The sequence below is a fragment of the Aegilops tauschii genome, chromosome 3, assembly GCF_002575655.3.
Source record: "Aegilops tauschii subsp. strangulata cultivar AL8/78 chromosome 3, Aet v6.0, whole genome shotgun sequence".
In the NCBI taxonomy this organism is placed as follows: Eukaryota; Viridiplantae; Streptophyta; class Magnoliopsida; order Poales; family Poaceae; genus Aegilops; species Aegilops tauschii.
The window spans coordinates 582,434,492-582,444,045 of record NC_053037.3 but is presented as its reverse complement, the minus strand read 5'-3'; the positions used below and the strand labels follow the sequence as shown (position 1 = coordinate 582,444,045).

The window sequence follows — 9,554 nt, the reverse complement described above, 5'->3', positions numbered from 1 at the left end:
TACGGAGGGGAGAGGGTCGAAGCCTAGGAGGGATATTCGTGCGGGAGATTTTGGAGGGGGTTATGGGCGGCGAATGCGGGTCATTAGGAATGACATGATTTTTTTTTAAAGGGCGACTGGATAAGAGGTATCTTGACCGTGAGATTCAACCAGAATCGACGGACGACGATGGGTCTAATGACTGGTTCTTATCAGACCTCTGATGGAAATTGTTTCCCTTATTTATTACACGCAGTAGTCGACGAATACACTGTCGTTAAACAGACTTATTATTACAGGCCGCCGCAGCCCGTAAAGTGCGGCAGCCTGCTAAACCCGAGCCGCTTCTTCTCCATGTCGAAGTCGAGCACGAAGTCCTCCATCTGGGCCCCTCCGAGGATCACCGCCGGCGCCCTGCCGTCGCCGGCCTCCACCCCCTTCATCTCCACGAACGCAACGCACGCCGTCCCCGGCTTGACGTCCACCATCGAGTTCTTCCCGGTCATCGTCCAGGTGTCACTCCCGCCATCGAGCCCCAGCTGGACGTTGGGCACCGAGTACCCGCCGAGGTTGTTGCCCAGCGTCTTCGTGTCGTAGCACACCCCGAACGGCGCCACAGGCTCCACTGCGCGCGCCACGGGCGCTCCGTTGGCATGCTGCGCCGCCAGGGCCTTGGTGAACGCGTCCACCAACGGGCGGTACACGTCGCGGCGGAGCACGGCGTAGGGCAGCCTCGTGCTGAGCATCACGCCGCCGGTGGCGAGCGCGCCCTCCGATACGGGGACGCGGGTGTCCCCCACTTCGATGAACCTGGCCGAGATGTAGTGTGCGGGGCTGCCGCCCTTGGTAACGAGCGGCGTGTACGGCATCGACTGCGTGAATTGCGGCCACGGGACCGGGCCGCCGCCAAAGATGGCCACGCCAGGGCCGCCGGTGGGGAGGCAGAGGAGGAACCTGTTGGCGACCTTCTGCGCAGACGCCACCTGCGCCGGCAGCGCCAGGCCGGAGTCCGCGAGCCCGGCAACGCCCGTGGAGCCCCGGGGCAGCGACGCCAGCAGCTTGCTCGGCGCGCACGCCGCCAGGACCCCGACGTTCACCTTGCTCACCGGCTTGCTCCCGTCGGTGGTGTTGGCTGCGAACCTGGTGTGGAAGAGGCTCCCGGCGGCGCACGCGCCGGTGACCGGGTTGTACGGGTACGCCGTGCACGGCTTGTCGTGCTTGTCGCTGCCGCAGCTGGGCGCGGGGCAGCCCGGGGCGGGGTAGGCGTTGGCGAGGAGGCAGGTGGGGCTGCTGCACGGGATCTCCGCCGGCGGCTGGCCGCCCTCGCACGTGGACCAGACGAGCGGGCCGGCGACGTCGAGGACGAGGCTGGCGCCGTCGTGGAAGGGGATTGTGTAGAGGGAGGTGGCGGCGTCCTTGGTGACCGTAGCGAGCACCGGAAGGCTTTGGCACGACGGCAGCGCCACGAGCGAGGCGGCCAGGACGAGGAGGAGCACTGGTGGCATCTTTCTTGCACACATGGAGCGTGGAATTGTTTTGTGGGTGTGGAAGTGGATGTCTGGATCGACGCATGTGCGTCTCATTATATAGCGTGGGTTGTGGACAGGAGCAAGTGCGATCTCTGCACACCGGATTCACTGGCGACCCTACGCGGGAAGATATGCGTAGACAAACCATGCCGACCCTACAGCTTGGATGGTACTGCTACCGCTCTGCCGCAAAAATGGACTACTCGCGACCACGTGTGTGGAGTCTACTACCGACAAGATTGTTCTTTCTCGCTTCCTTCTTTTTTTGGTTTTCTCGCCGCTTCCTATGTGCGGCGACCGAGCAAAAGCAGGGCCACCAGAAATTGACCACTATCACTTCTCTCCTGCTGCGAGTAAAATTTGGTGGGCCACCGACTGGGGAAACCTTACAACATTCTCACACGTCTTCTTTTGTGTTGTTCGTATAACAAAGGCAGTAAAAATAGTGCAGCTATTTCGAGTATGTTTGTGTATATGTAAAAGTAGACTAACTCATTGCAACGAAAACTATTAAAAAATGCTCGCATGTTTAGTTGGCCACTCCTTTTCCTTTCTTTTTTGTAGTTTCGTTTTCTGTTCTTTTATTTTCTTATTCTAACTGGTTTGTACTTTATTTCTTTTCTTATTTCTTGCGTTTTGTTTTTGCTTTTATTTTTTTCTCATTATATACGATGAACATTATTTTCACATAAAACAAACATTTTGTAATATATGCTTAATTGTTTAATATGTGATGAACATTTTATATATAGTGAAATTTTGTAATGTATGATGAGCTTTTTGTGTAACCTATGGTGAACTTTTCTTTTACAAGGTGAATTTTTTCTTAATGTATGGTTAACTTCTAATAATATATGCTCAACATTTTTAATAGACACAGATTTTTTTACCAGACAGCCAACAAATTTCTGAATTTGTTTTAAAAGAAAAAACGTAAGAGAAAAACATCAAGTAGCTAGTTAAAAATCGCTCAAGCGGAGCTCTTCATAATTGGGCCCGCTCAATGTCGCTCGGTTCCGGTATCAGGTGCACTGCTTGACGCCCAGTCGGCGTCAAATTTCTCGAACATCAGGTGTCTCATGGATAGAATTTTTTTTAGGGCAGATATGGATCTGCAGGCCATGCCAGGTTATCAGCCCATCATCCGAACAAAAGTAGATGCAAATATTTCCAATTTATACAAAAAATATTTCAAGTAGATACAAATATTTCCAATTTATGCGAAAAATGTAAGATGTGCATGGAAAAACTATGAAAAGAGGTCGTGTGTTTAGTTTGCCACTCTTTTTTTTTGTAGTTTCTATTTTTTTTTTCTACTAACTGGGTTGTACTTTATTTCATTTCCCTTTTTCTTTTGGTTATTTTTCTTTATATACAATGAACATTATTTTAATATTAAACAAACATGTTTAAGTGTAGGCTGAATTTTAAATGTTCATCTTTATTAATAGTGTTTTAGTGTAGACTGAGCTTTTTTAACATACGTTGAACTTTTTATTTTAAAAGGTGAACTTTTTTAATGTAGCTGAACTTTTTTAACATACGTAGCTGAACTTTTTTTTAATACAGACATAACTTTTTCATACACGCAGCCAACAAATTTCTGAAAAGCAATCGTAAAGAAAAAAACATAAGAGCAAAACAGCAAACAGCTAGTTCTAAAAAAAATGGCTGAAGTGGAGCTCTTCAAAATTGGGCCGGCCTATTGGCGCTCGGTTCAGGTATCACGTGCACTGCTTGCCGCCGGTGGGTGTCGAATTTCTCCAACATGATGAGGTCTCTATGGATAGATATGGATCTGCATGGCACGCTAGGTTAGCAGCCTATCATCCGAAGAAAAGTAGATACAAATATTTCCTATTTATACACAATTTATTTACAAATATTTTCAATTTATACGAAAAATGTAAGATGTGCATGAAAAAATTAGACATGTGTAAATAAAAAAAGATAAAGAAACACAGAAAATCAATACCAAAATAAAAGCGCTGAAAACAGACCTAGAAAGTAGTGAAAGTCCGCATAGAAAACCAAACACAAAGAAAACACAAAAAAAGAATAAAAGGAAAAAGAAAAACACAAGAAACCACAAAAAATGATAAAAGAAACACATAAAACAAAAAAAAACACTGGAAGATTCTAAAACTGTTTTATTTGCCATCCTAGTAAAAGAACAAGCTCCCGTGCCCAAGTTTTAGGTCAATTAGGATTTTGGACGTGATCAGTGATCACCACATCATGCATGATGGTAGTTCTTCTTTATCTAGTGCGGTCTCTGAGGACTGTTACTTCATGTCTCTACATTTTAGCCATGTAATTTGTGAGCATTGCTTTAGGCCTCGTTTGATGGAAGAGGTTTGAAGAGGATTAGAGAGGAATATCCCCGCAGGGCCCAAAATCCCCCAGAAACCCCATCAGCCCATTTGATTCGCAGGTATTAAATGGGTCAAACCACTCCAATCCCCACCAACCCCCTCCCGACCCACGCGGCTGAACAACCTCGCGTAGCCCCTCGCGGAACGAGACCCCCGCCGCCTCGCAGCTTGTTTGTCGCTGCCGCTCGCAGCAGCTCCTTCTTGGCGAGACAGGAGGAAATAGCACTACGCAATTCTCTGAATTATTGTGGTTGGATGGGGATTGAGGATTCAAAGGGATTTGAGGAGATTGGGCGGAAGAGAGGGATTCACCCAATCCTCTGAAATCCCCATCCCCTTTGGGGCTCGAAATCCCACTATATCAAACGAGTCCTTAGGGAGTTCAATCATGTAGCGCATGAATTGGCAAAATGGGCTAGGTTTGCCCCTCCTAGTCTTTGGGTAGACTCCGCTCCAAAGGACTTGATTCCTCTACTTGTATGCGTCAATTGTCATGAATCCAAATTCCACATGAAACAACGTGCAGAGCTTCTCTTTCTATGCGCGGAGAGATCTGGATCCAAGCAGAGTTTCTTCTATAGTTTGATGATCGATCATTTGACCATAATTATCACTATGGCATGGAGTGCCACACCATCAGTTAGCTAGATCCACTATGTACGCCACCCGGATCAATAAACTAGTGCATATCATCGCGGACTCATCGCTCTAGCTCATGGCTCCGTCGTGTGGCAGCCATCAACGAGAATCCCGGCACGCTCATCGGGTCTACTCTCTAACTTCCACTTCCAGCGAAAAACTTGGTTAGAAAACCAGCAAACATTATCTCTCACGTACACACTATCGATCTAGTCACCGTGCTCTGCGCGCGGTATATAACAAGCTAACAATGGCACCTCGATCGACCACAACACAGCACTGCCCAGTCCAAATTTCAAAATGTGGCAAACGAAAGACCTCATCCTCGTCGCCGTCTCGCTCTGTGTGCTTGCGAGCACGGCGGCGGGCGACGGCGGCGGCAGGCCCCTGGTGACGGCCGTCACACGGGACGCCGCCACCTCCCTCTACACCATCCCCGTCAAGCCCGGCAGCCCGCTGGTCCTCGACCTCTCCGGCCCCATGGTCTGGTCCACCTGCGACGACGGCGCCTCCCACGACACGCTCGAGTGCAACAACATCGACTGCATGCGCGCGCACCGCTTCCACCCGCCCAACTGCCAGCATACCGGCTACGGCATGCCCGACCCCGGTAACCCCTACCGCTGCAAGTGCACCGCGCACCCGCACAACCCCATCTCCGGCGACACCGCGTCAGGGGACATGACGCGCGTCACGCTCTCCGCCAACGCCACCGACGGCAGGAACCCGTTGGGCCCGGTATCGTTCACCGCCGTGGCGTCCTGCGCGCCGGACTCCCTGTTAGAGGGGCTGCCGGCGGGGGCTGTCGGCGTCGCGGGGCTCGCGCGCTCAGGCCTCGCGTTCCCCGCTCAGGTCGCGCGCACGCAGGGCGTCGCGAACTCGTTCGCTCTCTGCCTCGGAAACCGCGAACGCGACGGCGTCGCCATCTTCGGCGGGGGCCCGCTCTTCGCGGCGAACGGGCGGTCCATCTCGGACATGCTGGGCGGCGACACCCCGCTCCGCAAGCACGGGGAATCCCCCGGCTACTACGTCTCGGCCAGCAGGGGCGTCTTCGTCGACGGAGTGAAGGTGCCCCTGGACACGTACGCACCGCTCACCATTGGCTTCTCCACGACGACCTCGTACGCGCTGGTACGCCGCGACGTGTACCGCCCGCTCATCGACGCGTTCGACCAGGCCATGGAACGCGACGGTGCGATTACCGCCGGAGCGAGGGTCCCCTCCCCGGCCGGGTCGCCGTTCGAGCTGTGCTACAACTCTTCGAGGCTGTCACTGACGCGGTTCGGCTACTTCGTGCCGACGGTTGGCTTTGGGCTGGAGGGCGGCTCGGGCTGGGCGGTGCAGGGCATCAACTCCATGGCGCTGGTGATCGGACGCCCGACGGCGTGCTTCGGTTTCGTGGAGATGAAGGAGGGGGACAAGGCCGGCTATGGCGGCGGTCCGGCGCCGGCGGTGGTGCTCGGAGGGTTGCAGATGGAGGAGAACCTTGTGGTGTTCAACGAGGAGAAGCAGACGATGGCCTTCACCGGGCAGATCAACGGCAGAGGGCTCTTCTGCAGCAACTTCAATTTTACCGTGCCCGCCTAGTGGTTGGTCTTAGTTACACGCATGGATCTAGTGTTGCTTGGTCAAAGTTTGTGATCGTGTCGTGTGGATTTCGGATTTCCTTGCATCTATTATTTCGACTGTTAAAAAAGCTTATTTATTTCCAAATGATAAGTGTCACACGTGTGACGAACAAACACCCTGCATCAAATATCACAGTACAGTACAGGAGCGCACACACGTCTTTTTTTCTTTTAAAAAAGAGGTTAACAAAGTAAAGGTGATCATGGTTGAATCATTACAAAATATGAAATAAATACATAGATGACTAAGTCGATTATTTTCGCAACAATGCCAAGTGGATGGAGTTGGAGCTCAAGTCAGCGTGACATGGCGTTAAAAATTTCGAACAACATTGTACTATATATATGTATCTTCCGTAACTTCTAGTGTAGATTATCCTACATGATAAGAAAAGATGGATAAATTCAGAAGATACCAATCAATGGGCTAACTATAAGGTTGAAAGAAAGAATAAAGTTACTTGGAAAAGATGTCTTGGATTTCTTAATTACTTTATAGTAGATTCACTTCCTTGATTATTTTTGACCTTTTTCATTTCTTCTATTTAAAGATAACAAATAAGAGCATCACTAATGTTAGTTGTACGCACGTATACGGTGGTGGCGCGCGTGATACCGAGATGTGGCCGTATAAATGTGTCTTTATATGGCTCTACCGACACATAAAAACGTATAGAATGGATTATATATCAGAACCTAGAATTGTGCTTTCACAAAATCAAGTTTACTACTCTGGTGGTGATGAATCCGAAACCTTGAGAACGACTTCATTACTCAAACGTCATCTCACTTGGCATCGTTCCTTGTTATTACTATTTTTATCTTCTTGGCATGTTTAGTTAGGGCATGTACAACAACCGCTGTCTATAAAATTATTCCACGTCACTTATAACAAAACTACAGACATCTTCTACAACAGGGTGTCTTTTGTCGAGAGTGGCCTTCCTGCACGCAGCGGCAGATGATCGCAGATATCCCACCGGTGGTCTAGTTGAGGTGATCCGTGCGCTGAAATCAGTTGAAATGCGGAAAGTGGTCATACATGAGCCGATACATGGGAATACGTTGGTGTTGTGGGGTGCAGTTCTGACTCGAACAGGCCCTGTCCGCAGAGCGCAGTGACGTACCTTTATTTTTTTACTCCATGGGGCAGGGTACTGTTTCTGTAAAGTGCGCGTGTACCCCCACCTCTGGGTCCTGTCCTGCGTCTCACCCCAATTCCCTCCCCCTCTGGCAAACACCGCGCTGTGCCGGCGAGAAACTGGGCGCTCGAGAGGTCCGTCTGGATCTGACGATGGCGATCCCTGGGGCGACGACGACGGCGTTGGCCTCTGGGTGAGTAAATTTCTGCTTCTATCATTGTATTCCCGTTGGCTCCACGGCTCACGAGCTTCTATGGCGCGCTGGTACTGCATATCGACGAGGGCGACAACCGTTTCAGCGGCGCGCGAGGTGGCGTACGACTTGGACGCCGCCGGCCAGGCGGGCGGCTCTGTCGTAGCCGTGGGCTCGCCGGAGATGCAGCCGTTGGGCCAGGGCCCGGCGTCGCGGGGCCAGCTTTGCGATTTGCCTGGCGTCTCGTCCTCGGGCGCGTCCTGCATACGTTAAGTTCCGGTGGCGGAGGCGTGGCGGAGGCAGGCTCCGGCGACGGCGCGCGCACCGTCGAGTTGCACAGTCCTGTCCAGTCCTACAGCCTGGGCGACGCCGATCCGGGCGGCTTTTCGGGCGTAGGTGTGGGCTCGCCGGAGATGCAGCCGTTGGATCGGGGGCCGACGCTACGGGGCAGGGTTGCCTAGTGCCTGATGTGGCGTCGGCAGGCTCCAGCGACGGGGCGCGCACTGTCGACTCGTGCAGCGCGGTTCAGTCCTACCGCCCCGGTGTCCCGACTGCGACAAACACCACCATCCGCGTTGGGTGGAAACGCAGGTACCTCATGCATCTCTTTTTGATTGAGCAGAGCCGCAACTCGTTGTGCGTTTGTTTGATTGTGCTTTCCTGTAGCTTATTCGGGGGGCTGTGATTGTATCTTAAACTTGTAGAGTTTGTTCTGAAGGCAAGTTCATTCTGGACATCGAAAAGAAAATGTGTGGGTTATCATATGAACAGCTACGCTTTCCGTGCATAGAAATATGAGAACGAAAACACTCTGGGTGCAGTACTGCTAGGGGCGGGTATTCGATGCCAATTTTTACCAAAAGTACAAGTGGAATTGCTAGTACTACATATGAACTGGGCTTGCAGGAGTAGTGTCTCAGGACGAACTTAGCCTAATGCATTGTAGATGGTTTTTATTTGCCATGTGGATGTAAAAAAAATTATGTACGAGAACTGTATAAACAGGAAATTTAGACATAGTATATTCCTGCTTCGGGTGTGGTGAATTTTTCCAACAATTATCATGTTGTTTCTTTTAGTTGGTTTTTATATTTCGCGTGATTGTGGTTCGTAAATGCAGGCCAAGAGAGCCACGCAGCTGAGATGAGAGGGCAGGAGTAGTTGATCGTGTGCCGGCGCTCGAAGCTGCTATCCGAGGATTTGCTGATAGGGGGACCGAGGTGGTTGTCAACCCAGCGCTTGGTACAGTCATCGATTCGCTTGCAGAGGCGGACGAATTCTACAATCTGTATTCATGGGAGGTTGGCTTCGGGATTCGTTACGGCAAGAGCAGGCAGAATGTCAATGGGACCAAGTGCATGCAGGAGATGGTGTGTGGGTGTGCTGTAAGTTTCTGTATTTTGTTTTTCCCCGGACTGAATGATTAACAGAAACTGTAAAACGAGCTGATCGAAACTGTAGCACTCTGAATAAAGACCGGGAAAAACAATAGAGATCTGAATCAACCTTGGCCAAAAAGTCCTTAGTAGTTTTTCTTAAGCCCTGCCCCGTGGTTGGTTGCAAAAGTACCCGTGCCCATGCAGTATGTATCCTGGTTAAATTTCATTGACAATAAGCCTTGATTTGCTACTAATAAGAACCATCACACTTGCATGAGTAAGTTCTTTTGGCCTATTCTCTGTCGGGATGGTGACATTTTTTAATGTTCAGATAATGCAGAAGGAAAGCTATACTTGGTATAATCAAACTTTAGAAGTTGGTGAATTTGTGCAGCACTTCCCTAGTCCTCGTCCCGGCGCACCTCATGCACAAGATCAATGGCAGCGGTGGCGGGGGTGTTTGGAGACGACGAGCAGAAGATGAGCTCTGGGACATTGCGGCACGACGGCGTCGGTTGATCAGGACAGCGCCAGATGCTCGTGCGTGTTTGACCGAGAACGTGCAAAACGATCGGTACCGTCCACCTGGTGCATGGGCCTTAAATACATGCAGCTGGGTAAAGTGTTTACGTTATACAGTGTTCGGTGCAAAGGTAGTATTCCATCCTCTCGCCTGCACATGTACGGTAC

At 50.8% G+C, this 9,554-nt stretch overlaps 2 protein-coding genes and 1 long non-coding RNA gene across 3 annotated transcripts; 2 read left to right on the top strand and 1 right to left on the bottom strand.

The window, feature by feature from the left end:
* Window positions 1-200: 200 nt before the first annotated feature.
* On the bottom strand, window positions 201-1,541 carry LOC109765761 (chitinase CLP-like). Its single transcript, XM_073511187.1, has one exon. The coding sequence runs from the start codon at window positions 1,497-1,499 to the stop codon at window positions 273-275; it is 1,227 nt and encodes a 408-aa protein (XP_073367288.1). The 5' UTR covers window positions 1,500-1,541; the 3' UTR covers window positions 201-272.
* Window positions 1,542-4,783: 3,242 nt separating this feature from the next.
* LOC109765762 (chitinase CLP) lies at window positions 4,784-6,264 on the top strand. Its single transcript, XM_020324539.4, has one exon. The coding sequence runs from the start codon at window positions 4,823-4,825 to the stop codon at window positions 6,107-6,109; it is 1,287 nt and encodes a 428-aa protein (XP_020180128.1). The 5' UTR covers window positions 4,784-4,822; the 3' UTR covers window positions 6,110-6,264.
* Window positions 6,265-7,303: 1,039 nt separating this feature from the next.
* LOC120962020 (uncharacterized) lies at window positions 7,304-9,024 on the top strand. The gene is made up of 2 exons (XR_005752749.3): window positions 7,304-8,076; window positions 8,606-9,024. It is a non-coding gene; the product is annotated as an uncharacterized lncRNA (long non-coding RNA).
* Window positions 9,025-9,554: the final 530 nt, after the last annotated feature.

Coding starts and splice junctions, on each gene's coding strand:
- LOC109765761 (XM_073511187.1), bottom strand. CDS start 1,499: ATGTGTGCAAGAAAGATGCCACCAGTGCTCCTCCTCGTCCTGGCCGCC.
- LOC109765762 (XM_020324539.4), top strand. CDS start 4,823: ATGTGGCAAACGAAAGACCTCATCCTCGTCGCCGTCTCGCTCTGTGTG.